This window comes from Phallusia mammillata, chromosome 1 (assembly GCF_965637545.1).
Source record: "Phallusia mammillata chromosome 1, kaPhaMamm4.hap1.1, whole genome shotgun sequence".
Lineage (NCBI taxonomy): Eukaryota > Metazoa > Chordata > Ascidiacea > Phlebobranchia > Ascidiidae > Phallusia > Phallusia mammillata.
The window spans coordinates 19,868,065-19,889,384 of NC_137252.1; the positions used below are offsets into that span (position 1 = coordinate 19,868,065).

General features: G+C 37.3%; 2 protein-coding genes across 4 annotated transcripts in view; one reads left to right on the forward strand and one right to left on the reverse strand.

Annotated features, from left to right (window-relative positions):
- LOC145223418 (integrator complex subunit 3-like) overlaps positions 1–21,320 on the reverse strand; it is an 80,803-nt gene that overhangs the window by 22,500 nt on the left and 36,983 nt on the right. Inside the window, exons 22-27 of one of the 3 annotated variants that reach the window (XR_013859474.1) lie at positions 18,796–18,958; positions 18,423–18,605; positions 17,136–17,261; positions 14,022–14,162; positions 12,333–12,483; positions 10,304–10,838 (exon numbers count right to left, since the gene is read on the reverse strand). Coding sequence is in view for 1 of the 3 variants with exons in the window: in XM_080089848.1 (XP_079945974.1) it covers positions 18,423–18,605; positions 18,796–18,958 (346 nt within the window). In the remaining 2 variants the exon portion in view is untranslated. Of the gene's footprint in view, positions 1–10,303; positions 10,839–12,332; positions 12,484–14,021; positions 14,163–14,331; positions 17,262–18,422; positions 18,606–18,795; positions 18,959–21,320 lie in introns of those variants that run through there. The other 2 variants (XR_013859475.1, XM_080089848.1) reach the window with 2 other exon arrangements.
- On the forward strand, positions 5,771–7,842 carry LOC145223445 (uncharacterized). Its single transcript, XM_080089873.1, has one exon. The coding sequence runs from the start codon at positions 6,113–6,115 to the stop codon at positions 7,601–7,603; it is 1,491 nt and encodes a 496-aa protein (XP_079945999.1). The 5' UTR covers positions 5,771–6,112; the 3' UTR covers positions 7,604–7,842.

Consider the following 21,320-nt stretch of genomic DNA (forward strand, 5'->3'; position numbering starts at 1 on the left):
CTACAAATGGAACATTCTACATGCTATTAAACTTTAAGCCAATTCGGACACTGTTAAATAAACTCAGCCATTTTAGGGGGCTAGTGGGGAAAATGTTGGGGCTACAGGGTTGAACACAACAATCGGCATCTATAAATGGCATAATCTAAAAGCTATCCAGATTTCAGCCAATTCCGGCACAGTTTAGAAACTAACCATGTCTGGGGGGCTAGCGGGGTAAATACTTGGGTTATCTAGACAAACAAAGTGGGATGTACATCTACATAACTATATCTACCATCTGTGTAAGTTTCATCCAAATCCATCAATCATTTCATGAAAAAACAAGTCGGGCAAACTTTGGAAAGAAAACCAATTATATGGTGAAATCAAAAGCACACAATGCAATGTCAAGTTGATTTGTTAACTTACCTCTGTGTTACAAATAACTTGTCTAGTTTCCTAAAAAAAAACAGAAAGTGTAAGGCAGAAAAATGAAAACATAATAATTATCACGAACATAGTTACGTACAATCACAACATATTCTAAAATTATATTTTTATTTTTATGTCCATTAATACTAAAACACATTTTTTACGATGGGTTGTGGCCCGCTTGGAATAATACAGATTCTTTCTTCAATGAGGGTTCCATTATCACACATATCTGAACAATCAGTTGTGTTCCTCCATTCAGAACAACCACATGCCTGAAAAATATCATAATTTAAACAAACTACAAGTTTGGATTGTTGTGTTAAACTGTATTTATAATAGTATTTGTGGCAGTATTAGATTTAAGCAAAAAATACAAATATTTTAGTCTAATGAAGTATGGGTGACTTGGGTAGTAAAAAATAGTATAAACAATATAGCTGTTACTTCATTGTTGCATTCTTCCTGCTTTGTTAGATTTCCAACACAACCAGAACTGGAAATTCCATTCACTTCACACATTCGAGTAAAATTCTTTGACAATACATTGATAGTTAACAATTTAGTTACAACCTTTTCAAAAAAATGTATAACAGCATTTTACCCAATAAAATACAAACATACATGCAAATCATGCATTAGATTCGCAGCAAACCAATTTTAATAATAATAAATCCTTGCTGAAAGCTAAATCAGCTCACCATAAAGCTCCTTAATTTATGTTGGCCATCTCAAACGGCATTCAAAAAAATGTCTCAAAACATTTTGTAATAAGCAGAAATCATTAGGCAGCTTAACCTAAATCAGTGGTTCTCAAACTGTGGTACGCGAACCACTAGTGGTACGGCGGAACTTTTCAGGTGGTACACGAGTAGCTTTCTGTGATACCTAATTTAAGGTCGAAAATTCGTGTTTTAGACATTCTTCTGAAATTGCTAAGTATGCTAGCGCCAGGTCGAGAAAATAGACCTATTTCTTAGTCTATCTATTCAAACAGGATTTAGGTCAGTGGTTCCCAACCTGGGGTTCGTGGACTTCAAAGGGGGCTGTGAGATGGTTCAGGGGGTCATGGAGGCAAAATATGTTTAGTATCAAAGACCTCTGGTAAATTATGTTGGAGGACACAGACCTACACAATTTATAAAAGGGGTCCCTGACTACAAAATGGTTGGTTACCACTGGTTTAGGTGGTACGCAGCGATAGAAAAAGTTGTCAGGTGGTACGCGATCCGTATAAGATTGAGAATCATTGACCTAAATAAAGGTGAACTTAAAGCAGTCCAATCTCAAACACATCTAAGTTTGTTTCACACTGTAAAAACTAAATGATATTTCAATACTTGTCCTATACTCCCTGTATTTTACTGTAGTAAACATTAGGTACCAGTATGTAGATGCATTTTGGGAGGACAATTTTACTTGTCCATACACACCTGCATGCCACCATTGCAAGCCTGACTGCAACTACCAATTGTGGACCAACTTGACAGTTCTGGACATGTATTGTTGTTGCAAAAAATAGTTTCATTTTGGATAATTTCCCCATTTCCGCCTTGGCAGGTTGTTGAGATCTGAAAGAGTATAAATTAAGCATTTTTCTTTTTGCACATCATGCATTTTTTGGTTGTCTTGCTGTTTTCACTTTGGTTGGTAAAGAGTTACTACTGTTTTGTCATTAAACAACACAAACCCTACTTGGGCAGTATCATGCAGTCAACAAGGTTGGATAAAAATAAACTTAGCACACTTTAAAACTGTTTGGTACAGTGGAACAAACTGTTCTGATTAATAAAGATTCCACTTGTACAGAAGTCACCACCAATTGTGATCATAAATCATGGAGACAAATTTCACACTATGCACAAACAGAATGTGAAAATGTCTTTTTCCCATTTACTTACAGTTCCATTGAGCAAACATTCCCGTGACCTATGCATCATTCCAAACCCACAAGTTTTTGAACATGTTCCATTTATCCATTCTGCCCATGTCCCACATAGTCCAGTGTTATTACACATCATAACTTCAATCTACAATTTACATGACAACGAATGAAATGTGATACATGCTTATACTGGAACTTTGCCATGACAAAAACTAAATGCAAGAGTAATACAAATTGCAAGCCATACTGGTATTTTGTTCTATGAAACGTTGCAAATTGTCAAAGCACTATACCAAGGCCACATCCGGACCTTTGAGGCGTTGAATGTGGACCTCGACGGCCTTTTTATTACGGCTACATACACTAACAATTGTGTGTTAATTACTTAATCATTGAAGTGTAGCAGCAGTTTTTAAAAGGTCAGATTGTGCATCTGTGACAAAAAAAGGTCCATTATTTCACAATTAACAAAACGGTGATTCTTTGAGCATAATTTTAACTGTGATGCAATAAACTCACTTTTGAAGCATTGCGAAAGTGATCCTACAAAACTAGATAAAATGTGTTTGTATGTAGTTGTGCCAATATACTTTCGCAAAGAGTAAATTAACGTTTAGTGCCTGATACAAGCTTTTGTTTTGCTGACATACCGTATATACTCTAGGTCGCGCCACCGTATAGGTCGTACTATTAGTTTTGTGTTAAAAAAGTTTAATTTAGAGTAGACTCGCACATAAGTCGCACTGAAAATCTAGGGATTTAAAAGGCCCTTTCCCTAACTTTTTTGCATAAATAACCGGTGCAATTGGTTGTTTTTTAGCATTGAACTGCATTGCATTGAAACCGCAAATCTATGTTTTCTCAACAAAGCGGGAAAATCCAACGCACGCTGAGCCGTCGCATGTGCATGTGCGCTCATGAAACTGTCTCGCATTGGTATGTGCGTGCACAAGCGCATGCACCTGTATTCGATAGCAAATTTCCAATACAATTCGCGTCTATAACAAGCACCCTCAATTTTTTATTAAAAATTAGTATAAAATTTTGCGCATTATACTCGAATAAATATGTTATATCCGCCCAATAAGCCAACCGGAAAATACGGAACTTGCAATAGCCGAAAACTTTCAATTTTGTTCCGACTTGGTGGCGATTTGCACTTATGTCGAGCGGATAGGTCACACCTATATTTTTTTGAAAAAAATATAAGGAAAAAAGTTGTGACCTATCCGTGAGTATATACGGTACATTCAGCTTAAACAAATGTGTTTCTGTCAGACCGTGATTAGTTACAATCAAAATTGGCAAAGGCATGCTGGATTGGCATTACTGACAGAAGTGTCCGGACCTCTGATTTTTACTTTTTGTATCTGGACCTATGACAAAACTAATTGATTAACCCTGCACTATACAATAGTTATTCTAAAACCAAGTAGTTATTCTAAAACCAAGTTTGAGAAGTGTGTTTAGTTAAAAAACTAGAAGGGTGGCTTAGCACATATTGCCCTTGCATATACACTATAACCTATTTTAAAACATTGATATATTTCCTATGCTTATTTTATATTGGGTCCCATACCATCCACTATCTTTTATAACCTTAGTTGTTTCTGCAAGCAGAAGCTCATGGGTCCCCACACATGCAAAGTTGTAGATAATGCATTTCAAGAGATAACCATGTGAAAGTTTGGTGTTGTAAGGTAAACGCAGTGATCGGCACTGGGCTTAAATAATAATACTATGTAAAAACATAACATTTGAGTATGTTTAATAAACTTTGCAAAATTTCATATAATTAGAATGTTTTTTAAAAGTTCATTTATTTTAGGGGGCTAGTTGAGTAAATGTTGGGGCTAAAGGTAAAACACATCAACTGAAACCTACAAATAGCATAGTCCACATACTACCCCAAATTTTATCCAATCCCGACACTGTTTAAAAAACTGACCCATTGTAGAGGACTAGTGGGGTAACTAATGGGGTCAGACACTCAAACTACAAAAATATGAAATCTCAATGACTCAATCAATAGTACTGCAAAATTTCAGCCCAATCCGCCAATGTTTAAAATTTCGACCACTAGAGGTGTTTTGAGCGACAACCGTTAATGTTTCAGATGTCATAGGGCTGTTAACAACCCCCTAACTAACGTTCACCAAGCAATCCACAAAGTCATAAAAGAGTAACATACAACTGCTTGCCCTTGTAACACTATTGAGCAACAGAAATCTTTCGTTTGTGGTGCCCAGTAACATACAAATACGTTTTACACTTTAGGGGCTTGTGGGGTAAATGATGGGGCTACATGGTTGAACACACCAATCGACATCTATAAATGGCATACTCTACAAGCTATCCAAATTTCAGCCAATTCTGACACTGTTTAAAAACTCACCCATTTTAGGGGGGTAGCGGAGTAAATACTGGGGTTATCAACAAAAACGAAGGGGGAAGCACATCTACATAACTACATCTACCATCTGTGTAAATTTCAGCCAAATCCATCAAGGATTTGATAGAAAAACGAGTCTGACAAACTTCGGGGGAAAATACCCATTTTAGGGGGCTAGCGGGGTAAATACTGGGGTTATCAACAAAAACAAAGTGGGATGCACATCTACATAACTACATCTACCATCTGTGTAAATTTCAGCCAAATCCATCAAACATTTGACGGAAAAACGAGTCGGACAAACTTTGGGGAAAAAATACCCATTTTAGGGGGCTAGCGGGGTAAATACTGGGGTTATCAACAAAAACAAAGTGGGATGCACATCTACATAACTACATCTATCATCTGTGTAAATTTCATGCAAATCCATCAAGGATTTGATGGAAAAACGAGTCGGACAAACTTTGGGGAGAAGAAAAAAGAAGAAGAAAAAAGAAAAAACAAACAAACATTTTGAGTAAAATCAATATGTGTCCCCTTCAGGGAAGGGGACCCATAATTACTTACATTTGGTTATTTCAACAAATGCATTAAGTTAAAAACACATTGTTTAAACAACAATGAATACTATTTGTGCCATGACCAAATCACTTCACACACCTGCATTCCATCAGCATTTGCCCCTGGACATATAGGTGACAACATGTCTTGGTATGTGCAGTTCCGAATCATAGTCATGTTGCCCTCCCCACACTCTGATGAACAAGAAGTATTGGACCACGGACCAAATGTACATGGCAGTTGCTGGTGAAGGCCACCCATACAACCCTGTAAAGAATTAGTAAAACATGTTTTTAAAATTCGACATAAACATTTATTGCCCTTGTATGCAAGGGTCTTCTGTTTTTAGAAACGAAAATAATCACTTTTAAACATTGCTCAATATTATAAGCAATAAAGTTTTATTAAACATTTCTTATAAAACCGACTGAAGCACCCCATAACAAAAACATTAATTCTAATTGTCTGGTAATGACTGGTCTTATCTATACTGGACTGTAAGTGTTATTGTTTGCCACAAATTTACTTGTATAGTGTTTTGAAATCGCCCATAACATTAACAACTTTAGACGTTCTATGACGTAACAATGCGTCTGATGGTTTCTAGCATCACGCCATGTTCTGACCTTGAGTAACCTGATGTTTTTGTGAGCTGTGGTGTGGTTTTGTAAACGAGGTCATTCTATTTGGGAAGAGAATACAGTAAACATCTCGAAAGTTCTTGGTGTGCCAAAGACAGCGTACAACACAAATAGCAACAGTAGGGATATCTGACCCGACTAGTTTGCGACAATTGGGGGCTCGGTCCGGGAATTAGTTTTCAGTGTTGTTGTCTTACCTGGTAGTGAACCAAGAAAGAGATGGAAAAGATTGTAGAAGTCGGAAAACAGCTGGGTTTGGCTGGCGCCGATTTAGCAAAGTTTATTAACGAGCAACAGGCGTTTGAACGAGAAGAGCGCCGTTTGGCTAGAGAAGCTGAAGTTAAGCGAATACAGGCTGAGGCGGAAGCTGAGGAGCGACGCCGCGCAGCCGAGGCTGAAGCTGAAACAAGGCGTATCGAGGCAGAGGCCCAAGACAGAGCGCACCAGTTGGAGTTAAAGCGTTTGGAGTTGCAAATGGCAGAAATCGGCGGAGCACAACGCGAAGCGTCAGCGGGCAAAGCGAAAGCACCGAAGCTGCCTGCGTTCGTAGATGGCAAAGATGAACTGGACAGTTATCTGTTGCGTTTTGAGCGTTTTGCTGTTACTTGCAAATGGGACAGGTCCGAATGGGCAAGCGCGCTTAGTGCCTTGCTAACGGGTCGAGCATTGGATGTCTACTCAAGGCTCTCTGATGATGACGCAGTCGATTATGACCAACTCAAGCAGGCGCTACTCAACAGGTACGACTTGAACGAGGAAGGATATCGATGTAAATTTCGAAATTCAAAGCCGGAGAAAGGAGAAAGTCCTTCTCAGTTCGCAGTGCGACTGCAGAACTACCTGCAAAAATGGGTGAAGTTGTCTGGATTTTCCATCGAATGGAAAGATGTAAGTTCGCTTTTGGTGAAGGAGCAGTTCCTCAAGTCATGTCCGAAGGAGCTATCGACTCATCTAATGGAACAGGCACCGAAAACTTTAGATAGTTTGACTGGGATCGCCGAGCAGTTTTTGGCAGCACACAACCGAGAGATGGCCCACGATGTGCGTCAAGAAGTACGCGAGCTTTGTGCTGACTGCAAGCAAGCAGGGCATGCGACTGAGAACTGTCCGAAGCGTAAACCTGATGCTAGAGTGCCTAGAAAATGTTTTCTGTGTGACAAAGTGGGACACATCGCGAAAGATTGCTATTCGCGTGCGTTGCCGCCGGTAAGGATGTCCAGCGCGGCAGCACGTTCGATGGAGGGAGTCCAGGAGTCCAATCTGCCTTTACGTGAAGGCGTGGTAAACAACCAGACGGTCACTGTGTTAAGAGACACAGGTTGCACGGGCGTTCTGGTTGACAGGAAATTCGTCCATGATGATCAAGTCTCGGATAGGCCAGGTTTTCTTAGTTTGGCCGACGGTTCTGTCGTATCAGCTGAGGTGGCCAACATGGAAGTGAATACTCCATATTTTACGGGAGAGGTCGAAGCGTTATGTTTGAATAACCCGTCGCATGATTTGGTTATTGGAAATATTGGTGGAGTCCGACCAGCGGATGATCCAGATCCACTGTGGAGGAAAGCTAACGCAGCTTTGACGCGGTTTCAAAAGAAGACGTCGAAGATCAAGGCAAAATATCGGGTAGTACCGCCAAACGAGGGATGGCCATTGAAAAATCAAGCGGAGTTCAAAAAGGTCCAAGATGCAACCGTTGAAGCGGTTACATGAGTTGGCCTAATTAAATACGTGTTTTGCCTGACGTTGTGTTTTCATGTTCGTTCATTATAGTGTCAATTTGTGTGTTTTATGATGTCGAAATTCTAGTATTTCGCTTTAAAAAGGGGGTATTGCCACAAATTTACTTGTATAGTGTTTTGAAATCGCCCATAACATTAACAACTTTAGACGTTCTATGACGTAACAATGCGTCTGATGGTTTCTAGCATCACGCCATGTTCTGACCTTGAGTAACCTGATGTTTTTGTGAGCTGTGGTGTGGTTTTGTAAACGAGGTCATTCTATTTGGGAAGAGAATACAGTAAACATCTCGAAAGTTCTTGGTGTGCCAAAGACAGCGTACAACACAAATAGCAACAGTAGGGATATCTGACCCGACTAGTTTGCGACATTGTTATAAATTATCTTTTTGTAAAGTCTTTTAGATGTGGAACATATAATGGGAAATAGACAGCATTAAAAAATAACTCACAGTTGCCGCCCCAAGATTATCTTCACAAGTTCTTGTCCGATTCTGTAGCCCTCCAGAACAATCTCCGATCTCAGCCCATTGTGACAAGACAGGGCAAGGCTCAGTGTTGCACAGTATTGTTTGAAGTTGACTTGACTGACCCTCAGAATCTTAAAACAAACCAGAAAGGTGGCTTCATACTTCAGTAAACCTCGATAAACTGGCTATGGTTCAGCCAGATCTTCTTAGTTCAGACAAAACTCGAAATATGAATGATTTGTAATGCATTTCTTTCAAATCATTTCAGTTAAACCAGAATATTTAATCCACATTTTCACCTGTCTAAAAACAGAAGTCTAAAAAACAAACAACATTGACTTATTGTGATCTTTGCCTAATCCAGCTAATTTTTTTGCTCCAATTGGGTCCAGATTAACTGATGTTTACTGTACTTGCAACTTTTGTGCACTATATCCTACTTGATGACTAACCACATACACCATTTTTCATGACTACCACAATGTACATTTGTTATCTAAATGCAATTGGTCTCCATTATTGCACAGTATTTTACAAGACAATTGTTTCTGCAAGCACAAGCGAATGTGTAATTCCACGCATGTGCAAATGAAAATTTGTAACAATACTAATAGTGTGAAAATTGCTTTTTTGGTGAAATCTGAAGAATTGGTAAAATGTTTTCAAGCTTTGAAACTACTTTGTTCCAAAAAAATATGAAAAAAGTTATAACAATTTCTTTTTTTACTGATATAAAAAACAATCATGATAAGCAATCATTCTTAAGGTCTTGGCAACAAGTATCAGGATTCAAAATTCAATCCAAACCATTAAAAATAAAATAAAACCAAAGCCAAAATAAAACTTGCTCTTTCGCAAATTACCAGGACAAGTGGTGTCAAGGTTGCCTGTTGTTTCATCTAAACACCTTCGGGTTCGAAGTTGTGTTCCACCATTGCATTTCATGCTACATTCTGATGATAACAACCATGTTGACCATGCAGCAGTACAGTCATCCAAATTAAAACATTTGTATGTCAAAGAAAATCTAAAAATATTAAAGTGAAAAGATAAAAAACTAGAAATGTGGCTTTCTAATATACTTCCATTTCATATGTTCTATATCCAATTTACCAACTTCAACTTACTATACACATCATTTCATCTACACTTATGATTGTTTTTGCAAACAAAAACGAATAGGTCCCACATGCATTTTTGTGTGGATTTACAGTAAACAAATGTTGCGGTTATTTTTAGATTCTTTAAAAACAAATTATTAAAAAGCATTAAACCAACTTTAAAAAAGTTCTGTCCGTATTCTTTTTACATCAAACAGTTAAAAAAAAACTAAAAAAAAAGATTTAACAGAGTTTCAAACAAACTTGGATATTTGTTATTTTAATACATGACCCCTATTTCCTAAAACTTAAAAGTCAATAAACAAACTCAATTTGTATGTGGTTGGGTCTAATCCTGTTTTAGATTTGCAACAATATTTGAAACCTAAATAACAAACTTCAAAGAATGTAAACTGTGTAACAATGCAAAATTGATGTTTATCGACTTTAAACATCAGTATACTGCTGTGTAGTTTGTCAGACATCAGTATAAGTGTATAACTGAAGGCTGGTACTTACTGGCATCCAGGGTCGGTTCCGCACTGAAAATTTACGACATTACTTGCATTGTTGCAAGTTCCCAAACAACCTCCTGATGTTTGGGTGGATGGGTCTGGAACACAGAGGTTCGGACATGAATTAAACTCTTCTTTGTAATGATTTTGTGTACATTCATCAATTGGACCTAAATACAAAATTAGGCATGATACACACGAAAACATTGGAGTGAAGACATTTTTTAACACATGTATAACTATTTAATATTATTTAAACTACATTGGCTGATAACACACATAATGAGAAAAAAATATGCAGACAATGAAAACTTACTTGCAGGAAAACATTGCCGGCTTCTTTTCCGTGTCGCTGCCAATTCATTTGGAAACCAAGCGTTCCACATTGTAAAATATGTTGCACATTTTACCCATTTTACACTCATACACAGTAAAAGTACTAATAGCAATATCTTCATGATTTATTCAAAAGTTTCAAAGAGCAGAGTGTTTCAACGTGCAGATAGGTAAGGCTGCAGACTAAAACTAAAGTAAAATTCATCAAGAAAGATTGTTTTTAAATGCTATGAAATCATCACACAACAAATCTGCATTTTTTATTTATTTAAACTACAAAAACAAACCGCAAAACTTGTAAAAATAGCAAACATTAACCACACCCCAGCAGAAAACTATTGGCGGTTTGTGGTTTTGCCCAAAACACAAGAATAAAATTCGGTGGAACTGACATAAAGGAAATAATGACATCACAATATCCTTTTCAAAACAATGAATAAATGTAGAAAATAGGCTTGCTTTTAATTTCACAACAGACTTTTTATTAAATTTGTAGTACTAATGAAATGCTTTTTTCCAATAAATTTACATTAGTGTAGTTTTCTCTCAAAATCAAGTTTTTTTTTACTCAGACTCATTCTTAGCCACTTAAAACTTTGGTTGCATTAAAATGTGGCAAATAATAATATAGCCATGTTAGTGATTGCAAACATGTAGGTTCATTAGTCAAAGTAAAAGCCTTTTCAATTGCAGTTTGCAAAATTTTAAGGTCAGATGAAGGTTTGCCAATATCAACTGTGATTTGGGTAAAAAGAGGTTGATTTCTGCGATCCAAAACAATATACCTACACAAAAAAACAATAATTTATTGTAACTGATTGTTTTCGATCACAAAGTGTTTGTTCGCTTTTTATCCAGTGGACTTGTTAAAAAAAGTGACTTCCTAATATACTTCCATAATATATATTCTACATCATATTCACCAATTTACTATACACATAATTTGATCTACACATCTGATGCAAGCAAAAACGAATGGGTCCCCATGCGCGTGTTTGTGCGGATTTACGGTAAATAAATGTTCCAGTTACGTTTAGATTCCAAGCAAATCTATACTTTTTTGCTATTTTTGCCATTGCCTATACGCTACTCAACCAAGCTTGTATAGAAAATGTATAAATCGTCTACACCGTATCACATCGCAGGTTACAAATGACAAACTCTTTTTTTGCATCTGGGTGAAAATAAAGCAAGAAAAAAAAATTTTCCGCAATTTCATGGTTTCGTTTCCGTCAGCGTAATCACCAACTCCATTGTAAACATGGCGGAAACAAAAACGAGGCTATCGCTGTGCATATTACCCGCTGTGCATTAAGCTGTAAATCAGTGAATCACTCCCCTGGGACAAGAGTGATATAGCCTTAAACTCTATCAGAAGATTGAGTAAACGTTTTAACACATATTTGGAGGTGTAGGCCTACAGATAACCACTTGATAGATTTGGCTGATATTTTAAATAACAAACAAGTAACCCAATGTTAAACATTTCAGCACAATGGGGCTTGTATTTCTGGCCTAAAACTAAAATCGATTATTTGGGTGTTTTAGGGGCGAATCCAATAAAATGTTGGAAAATTCTTTAGAATACCTTACATTGCACCAACCAACACAGCATGAAACTCCTAGATTATGTACTTTACTCAGTAAAGCCGATTTAAAAAATTTACGTTTGGGGGGCTGTGGGTGAACCACTGGGTCATTTGGGGTCAAACTTCAGGAGGATTAAATTTGGATCAATTGCTAACATCTATGTAAATTTGAATACATTTATAGCACTCTTTCTTGACCAAACCAGCGTTCGAAAAATTACGTTTTGGGGGCCTGTTGGAGAACCGCTGGGTCAATCAGGGTCAAACTTCAGGAGGATCAAATTCCGATTAATAACTAACATGTGTCCAAATTTGAATAAATTTAAAGCATTCTTTCTTGACCAAACCAGCGCTGGACAGAAAAAAGAAATACGGACAAAAACAATATGTGTCCCCTTCAGGGAAGGGGACCCATAACTACCATGGCAACATGTTTACTTATAGAAGTGATTATTTTTCTCTTTTACTTTAAAACAGTAAATTAAGTTGTATAAATTGTTTTTGTATTAGGAAACAATTTGTTTTAACCCAAAAACATGACCAAACTTTGTTGTTTACTTCACAATTGAGAAGTACTGTCACTTTTCTAAGTGGTGAAGCAATCATGGTTAAGACTACTCAATTATGGGCTCACAATTCTTTTTATATCTCTGCACAAGGCAAATAATTATACATGCAAAACTGAAATACCTGAGATCATTTAAACCATCAAAGTTTTGTCTATGAAGTGACTGCTTTAACAAAAGATACTCCATTGGGGTGGGGCTTTTATTTGAGGACTTATGGACATCCATATTTCCAAATACGCAATTGGATTGTTGCCTGTGTTGCACCTTGTAACCTAAACAATTGTAAAGTATATGTTAACAATACTAATGGTGGCCTTATCATGACATATGATGTACAAAGTATCATTATTTCAATTCATTCCGATACTGCTTTAATTTTGCAACTGTTTTAGGGGGCTAACAAGATAAACGGTAAGGTTATGGGAAAAACACAACAGCATACATTTAAAACAACACCTTGTACAAACTGTACCAATTTTATCTCTGTTTGAAAATTTTACTTATTTAAATGGACTATGGGTAACTGGTAGTTGTGGGACAAAAGCGGGTATAAAGCAAGGATCAATGCCAAGTACAAGCAACACAATATATATATATATATTTACCTTCAATACAGATACCACCTACTTCAAAATAGTATATAAATGCCATGCATACCACCAAACCCAAACGAAAACGTCAGTAAGCCCCATACCCAAGAATCCGACAAACGTCAATCATGCGTTATACGCTTCTTTAAATTATTTGAGTTAAGTCGCGTTCATTATATCTAAGCCCAAGATTTGTTCGCATTTATAATGCGAAATTTGTACAATTTAAACATAAAAGGTTGATAAAAAGCTCAACAATGCTGTTGCGAAGAGAGATAGAGCGTAGAGGTATGAGGTATTGACGCCCGCTTACGTGAGTGGGAGGGGGAGCAGTTCTGCGATTGGTACTACGTCGCCAACCACGTGATAAACAAGCTTGGCATTTGTGAATAAATATATGCAAACACTATGTTCCAACTGCCTCCACCGCAAGCATGACTGTCTAGTTTCAACCGAAAAAAAACAATATTGCATATTGTTGGTATTTTTACAAAAAATAACGTGTTTGACCATCAAGTTTCATGATAGGTAAGGACTTGGTTTGAAGTACACTAAACTTTAAAACTAATAATGCGTCACATACAACTCACTACGTTAAAAAGGCGACATGTTGTAATCGAAACAGACGAATTTAAAACGTATAAAACGATTACTGTAATGGCTAGGCCAAAAGTGTGTGCGTTTTTTTTTAGTGTAAAGAAAGCATTTTTGAAAAAAAGGTATTAGCCTACAAACGTTATATTTTGTCCACATCAGTTGCTGATGTGTACTAATACAGGCAACGCACGGCAAAGTATGTAATTTGCAACATTTGGGCTGAATCTTTTTTATCTTTGATTTGCAACAGAAGCAGAAGGGCGTAAGAATGGCGTTGCGAGGAGCATACTGCATGCTTTAACGTGGTCTCGTCATATTTACTATTTAGCAAATATATTTGGTATTTTATGACGTCATATGTAATGGCATACCTGAAAAAAATTCGAAGTCGGCGCCTGGAAATTGTGTACAGCTAATTTAGTTGCAATTTATCAAAGACAGATAGTAGATCACAGCCTTATCTAGCGCACAATCATATACACCGGACTTTTATAACACAGAAACCAATTCATTGCAAACGAAATGGACAAATATATCAGAAAAAATAAGTGAAATCAAATCGCTTTGTTTTCAGAAAGGAAACCCAGAATTTTTGTTACCAATTGCTGTGTGATGTAGCTCACCCTTTTTCCACGTTCTGAGATAGAGATCGTCCCCAGCAGACTCACCATCCCAATAAAAATTTGAAAAACCATTTACAGTCATAAACTGTTTCTTGGTGAAGACGGAAACTCCAGTCAAGGTATGAACTTTTGAGATCTGGTCTGCAATTTGAAACTTTTTAAAATTACAGTACAGGATGTATATGTAACGATTAACGCTGTTTGGTAAGTTTAAATAACGCTGTTTGGTAAGTTAAACCAACATATTTGTGTCTCTCCTGCACAATGAACATACTGTTTGGAGCAAAGGTTTCTACAACGTTGCACTCACATTCAGATATTGACTTTATCTTCTTACTGGGAATATTTAGAACCGTGGAATGTGTACCTTAATGTAGCCATGAGTAACATGGGACCAATTCAATACGTTGTGACACCACGAGCATGCTACGCAGTAAGGTTTCTCAAATTTGCCACTTTGGCTTATCCCAGGATTCCGGGACAAAAACAACCTTAATCCCCGGGATTTTATTCGATTTTTGTTAAATTTATAATATTAGTTCGTTTGCTTCATTTTTATTTTAATGGGGCCGGCAAAGCATAAATGCATTATGTTCACGAGGTCGCCGTCGAGCTGCCTGTTATATTCTAAGTTAATTAAATCGTTTTTGTTAAATATTTTTTTAAATTGAAATCAGTTTTCGATTTAGGAGGTTGGTAAGTTAAACAATTTAAAACAAACTAGAAGGGTGGCTTAGCACATATTGCCCTTGCATATACACTATAACCTATTTTAAAACATTGATATATTTCCTATGCTTATGTTATATTGGGTCCCATACCATCCACTATCTTTTATAACCTTAGTTGTTTCTGCAAGCAGAAGCTCATGGGTCCCCACACATGCAAAGTTGTAGATAATGCATTTCAAGAGATAACCATGTGAAAGTTTGGTGTTGTAAGGTAAACGCAGTGATCGGCACTGGGCTTAAATAATAATACTATGTAAAAACATAACATTTGAGTATGTTTAATAAACTTTGCAAAATTTCATATAATTAGAATGTTTTTTAAAAGTTCATTTATTTTAGGGGGCTAGTTGAGTAAATGTTGGGGCTAAAGGTAAAACACATCAACTGAAACCTACAAATAGCATAGTCCACATACTACCCCAAATTTTATCCAATCCCGACACTGTTTAAAAAACTGACCCATTGTAGGGGACTAGTGGGGTAACTAATGGGGTCAGACACTCAAACTACAAAAATATGAAATCTCAATGACTCAATCAATAGTACTGCAAAATTTCAGCCCAATCCGCCAATGTTTAAAATTTCGACCACTAGAGGTGTTTTGAGCGACAACCGTTAATGTTTCAGATGTCATAGGGCTGTTAACAACCCCCTAACTAACGTTCACCAAGCAATCCACAAAGTCATAAAATAGTAACATACAACTGCTTGCCCTTGTAACACTATTGAGCAACAGAAATCTTTCGTTTGTGGTGCCCAGTAACATACAAATACGTTTTACACTTTAGGGGCTTGTGGGGTAAATGATGGGGCTACATGGTTGAACACACCAATCGACATCTATAAATGGCATACTCTACAACAGTGGTTCTTAACCTTTTTGGTGTGGTTTCCCACTAAAGTCAACCGCCTACTTCGAATTCCCCCCCTGTTTTTTGAAATCATGTTTTGTGCCCAACATTAACAAAAAATTATTCTTAATGGAAATAATTTTGTGAAGCGATTTTGTCGGGACCTTAAAGGTATACTGCGATCTTATTTAGTGATTTCGTGAGTAAGTAAAATTGTGTGGAATTTTGAAAAATCTCATGTGCTTGCAATAGTCATTTATCGCATCACAATCAACAGACCAAACGCGAACAATAACAAAGTCATTGATACTTTTAGTAATGTCTGTGAAGTAACAAACGATTTTTGGATTTTTATGCGCCTTATAAAACTAGGTGAAGTTAATCTTACATGTTGTTGCGGAAAATATTGTATCAAATTACCTTTCGACGGTTAATTTTAACCCACGGACCCGAGTTTGGTGACTTCTGACTCAAATAATTTCCCTCTAAAAACACTAAATTTCCCACTAGTGGGAAATTTCCCAGCGGTTAAGAACCAGTGGAGTACACATGGAACAACAAACCCAACTTCAAATTACCCACTTGAAATCCTCAAATTCCCCACTAGTGGGTAATTACCCACCAGTTAAGAACCACTGCTCTACAAGCTATCCAAATTTCAGCCAATTCTGACACTGTTTAAAAACTCACCCATTTTAGGGGGCTAGCGGGGTAAATACTGGGGTTATCAACAAAAACGAAGTGGGAAGCACATCTACATAACTACATCTACCATCTGTGTAAATTTCATCCAAATCCATCAAGGATTTGATAGAAAAACGAGTCTGACAAACTTCAGGGGAAAATACCCATTTTAGGGGGCTAGCGGGGTAAATACTGGGGTTATCAACAAAAACAAAGTGGGATGCACATCTACATAACTACATCTACCATCTGTGTAAATTTCAGCCAAATCCATCAAACATTTGATGGAAAAACGAGTCAGACAAACTTTGGGGAAAAAATACCCATTTTAGGGGGCTAGCGGGGTAAATACTGGGGTTATCAACAAAAACAAAGTGGGATGCACATCTACATAACTACATCTACCATCTGTGTAAATTTCATGCAAATCCATCAAGGATTTGATGGAAAAACGAGTCGGACAAACTTTGGGGAGAAGAAAAAAGAAGAAAACAAAAGAAAAAAAAACAAAAAAAACAAAAACAATTTGAGTAAAATCAATATGTGTCCCCTTCAGGGAAGGGGACCCATAATTAGTTCAACCCATTAGGTTCCACTGGGTTGGGGCAATGCTGCTCAAGTTTCTTGCTCAGGGAAACAAAGCTACGAAGATAGGATTGGAACCCACAACACAAATCGATGCCGCTGTAACTACTCGGCCATCTTGGCTTTTTACCAATTGTCAGATTTTTGCCAACTGGAGAGCCATAATGCGAGTTTGACAAACTGCCAGCCGCTGTTATAGTGACTACCACAGTAACAAATAGTGGACGTATTATATTGAACAATTTAAACAAAATGGGACTTACATGGTACTGGAGAGCACAATCCCAAATCATATTGCTTGTCAGTACAGCCCTGACCTCCAACATATGCAGACAAATGAATCGGGTAGTCAGAAAAGCCAGTGCATGCATAGCTACACCGGTCATCCTCTGCAAGTAAGTTAACATCATGGAACACAAAACAACCGAAGTTATCATCTTGTAGAGCTTCCGCAAATCCGACATTAAGTAATTTGCCCTTGTTAAAAACTTTGCCGACTTCTTGCTGAACGAGATAAACCCTGTAGTCAAGTTGCTGCCGCTGCCAAATTGAGTGCATGTGATTTAAAAAACGGTACAAAAACGTCGTTTGACCCGCAAAGGCAATAATTATTGCCACCTTGTGACTAACTTTACAGTCCCGTGGTCGATAGACACCGCCAGTGTTCACCATTGGATTCACATTTAAATCCTGGTCATCATTTTGTGTGGGATTCAATAAATCGTATTTTCCTTTCAGTAAAGGTGAAACACTGGGACAAAATTCTACTGTTGTTGCGTTTAGGTCTGCCTTTCTCTTGTACGCCCCTTCCCTGAGGCCTATTTTAGCTCCAGTCGAGTCCCAAGTTGGGTCGCTGCTGATAGTTACAATTTGAAATCGAGACCAGAAAAAATTGTCGATATCCGCGACAAGTCGTTGTAGTCCTGGGTTTAGCGGGGGCCCAGCAGTTCCCGACTTTCGTAATGAAACAATAAGCAGAATAAATACCACAAAAACTTGAAGAACTAAAACACACTTGACGATAGTGTAAAACTTGCGTTTAAAAGAAAACTTCATCTTCGTATCTGAGCTGGATTTTAAACCAGCCATAACATTATATCTTGCAAAAAAACATATACGTTTAAATATTCATAAATGCACACTTTTTGCACAACAAACATATCAACGCTCACCATTATCGCTAACTTTAGTTCGTGCTGAGAACTGCACTGCACTGCACTGCACTTCACGAACTATATCTAACTAACTAGTCCTAAAACTGACACCAACAATCGAACTAACCATGATAAACATCAACAATCGAACTTGAAATAATTTTGATTGTCATGAACTGTTACATAACAACTGACTATTGTTTTTTCACATACTAATTTGTAAAATCCCTTAAACAATACGTTTATATTCTTAAGGGGTTGTTTTCTGTTGGTTAACATTTATCAAAAACAAGTTTTGGTCCATTCTCATTTTAATATTACTTAACAAATGTGCTGTATTTAACAATAACAACACACGAAATGCCTTTAAAAGTTAGAAAAATGCCGCCAAAGTACCTCTGTCTTAGTCCTTTTCTTGGTGGAGTATTTCTTGCTTTGCTTTTAGTAAGTAGCACAGTCAGATGTTCAGCTAAATCTTTCGAGTGCTCCAGCGCCCAGTGACGCAACAGAGACGTAGCAAACCTATCAACGTCATCGCACTGACGCGATATCACACTTTTAACCATTTCCTGGCTAGGCCTGTGTTAAAAAAATATTTACGCAGGTTACAAAAGTTGCCTACAAAAATGAACAAAAACTAAAAAATTTGTTCTTAACAGAAATATATAACTGGTACGTTTTTTTGGACGCCCTTGTGTACAGAAAAAGCTGATCGTATAAATCCACGCAGCATATTTGGATGTGATGTAGTTAATAAAGATATACGTACTTAACGTGTTTAAAGGCAAGCAATATCATTGAAAGAGCTTCGGCATGGGTTTTTGAACTCAGCTTCTGCACAAGTGGAAGGATAACTTCCGGTGAAATATCATGGACTGAAAAGAGTTGCCACACACAGTATTGCTCAAACGTTTCCCATTCTAAACTGGTCACTAAAAAGACAGTTGTAATAAAAAACAAATTTGGACACAAAAAGTATTTTAAACAACAAATAAAAAACGCTTTATATTTTTATAAGATCCTCTGCGACCAAGGGCAAACCCTTTCAAGGTCAAAAATTTAAGGTTTCATAGTTTCAGCACACAGTGGACTTCAATATTTTTAGTGCCAAGAAACCCTCAAGGTACTTTAACAAAACTCGCAGGATCCCCAACAATTGATAATTCGAAAAACATTTGGCAGGGTGGTCCAAGTCTAAGATATTGAAGCACATTAGGGTTTGGTAAATATTTGGCGTGCCACAAAGGAGAGCTACATGGTATGAAATGACTAAATTTACTGTGTTAATCTACTTTATGTTGTGGGACATATATATTATTACGACAAAACAAAGCACATTTGCTAGCACTCGGGTAGGCCTACATCTGGTTCAAACTCACTGCAGGTACCAATGTTTGCAAGGATGATAAAAAAATCGTATTTATGTCACTGCGAGTAGGTTGTCACAAAGAGCACACAAGCTCTTAATGGCTCAAAATAGATACATATTGACCTGCTATTTGATAAGCGTATTATTCGAGGCACTGGGTACTGCAACCCATTCGAAGATTGTATACCGTACATTAAGTGTTCGTAGCGCCCCATGAATGAGTTACGGTTGGACCACTCGGACACAGGCCATATCGGAAGCAAAAACGTGTAAGGAAAAAAAAACGTGTTTCTCACTTGGCATCCCGACACTTAAAATGCAGTTGACTCTTCTAAATTTAGTAGTTGCTAAGGCGCTGCTTAACTATAAACGAGTATTTTGTATGACTTTCAGCACCGTTGTACGAAAGATTGTTAAATATGCAACACAATGAAAGAAACGATTGTTCAGTATTTTCAACGTTGTGGGTTATTGTGTCACAATACATATAATACATCATTGTTGGAGCGCTATTGACTGTAAATAAATAAAAATAATCGTACATGTTTGTATTCTTTGGGGAACCCCTATCGAATCGTTGGAGTTCGCGGAAACCTTATGTTACATCGAACCACGGTTGGAGAGACAAGGATGCTTTAGACAGCGGGGCAAGCGATTTAGGTTTTAACTGAATACGTTTAATGAGTTTTGCGACCCCAGATCAAATAACATTCAGCACATGGGCTGTTGGGTAACCCCTTAGGAATAAATATAACACGCAAATACCGTCAAAAGACACATTTAAGGCCACATTGAGCTTGTGGTGCACATTCGCTTTGTTGCAACAGCCTTGTATGTTTGTTACATATCTGACCAAAGCAAAAAAAAATAAACAAATTTATTTAACTTTGGATCACCTAAAATTATTTTTGCAAGTGTAGTGTATTGTTTGCGAGCACAAACGTTTTTTTTAAAAAAATGAATATTATGATGCAATACCTTATGGCGTAACACAAACTTGAATAATGACATACGTGGCAAAGTTTTTAGTTTGCCAGTTTAGAACAGGGGTCACCCAATTGTTTAACTGCGGGCCGGATAATTTTAATAATCACGCTCGAGAGCCGCATGGGTTACAAGCCCTGCGCAGCCTTTCCCAAACTGGCACTCACGAGGCGATTTTGACAAGACCGCATATGGTTCATGTCTTCCCATGATATTATTTGTATTCAGATTGTGCCGCTGTTTAATTGTAAAATTATGAAAAATATAAAAGTGCCACATACCAACTAATGCACGTTTATTCTACCACAAAGAACTAAAAAGGCAATTGTTCGCACACAATTACTATTCTTTGCTTTTGTATGTGGCATAACAAACTGCTTTTGGGTGACACTTATGCCTTGTAATTCTGTTAGACCAGGTAACATTATCGCTAAAATGTATTATGAATGTTTGCACAATCTCTAACGCCCCCGGGCCGTAATTAGGTGATCCCTGGTTTACAACATAGGCAACGGAAACTTTTGGCAGTTCCATTGCTGCATGTGTTCGATAAACTGTCGTTTTTTTGCCTGTTTCAGGGGGGCGTGAAGTGCCCGACAAACACCTTAGGGGGGTGTGGACAAAAAGGTTAAGAACCGCTGGTTTAATGCAAAATATACGCACGTTGCAAAATGAATATACACATGTTGCAAATGATTTAACCTTTAAAACTTTGATATGCTTTGTAAACATAAGCGCCAAAAGCGCGGTGTCAGAATGGTTCGGTCAGCTTAGGCTTTTCTTGAATTGTTTTTCGTCAGATTTTGTAGCCCTACTTTAAAAGTGCTCTATAGTTAGATCATTGATAAGTCAAGAAATGCTACAACCATCCGTTTGTGCCTTTTAGATGTTAACAACAACATTTTTGAAAACACTAGAAAGGTGGCTTTCCAATATACTTC

Bases quoted from the DNA above. Each gene is read 5' to 3' on its own strand.
- LOC145223445 (XM_080089873.1), top strand. From the start codon at position 6,113: ATGGAAAAGATTGTAGAAGTCGGAAAACAGCTGGGTTTGGCTGGCGCC.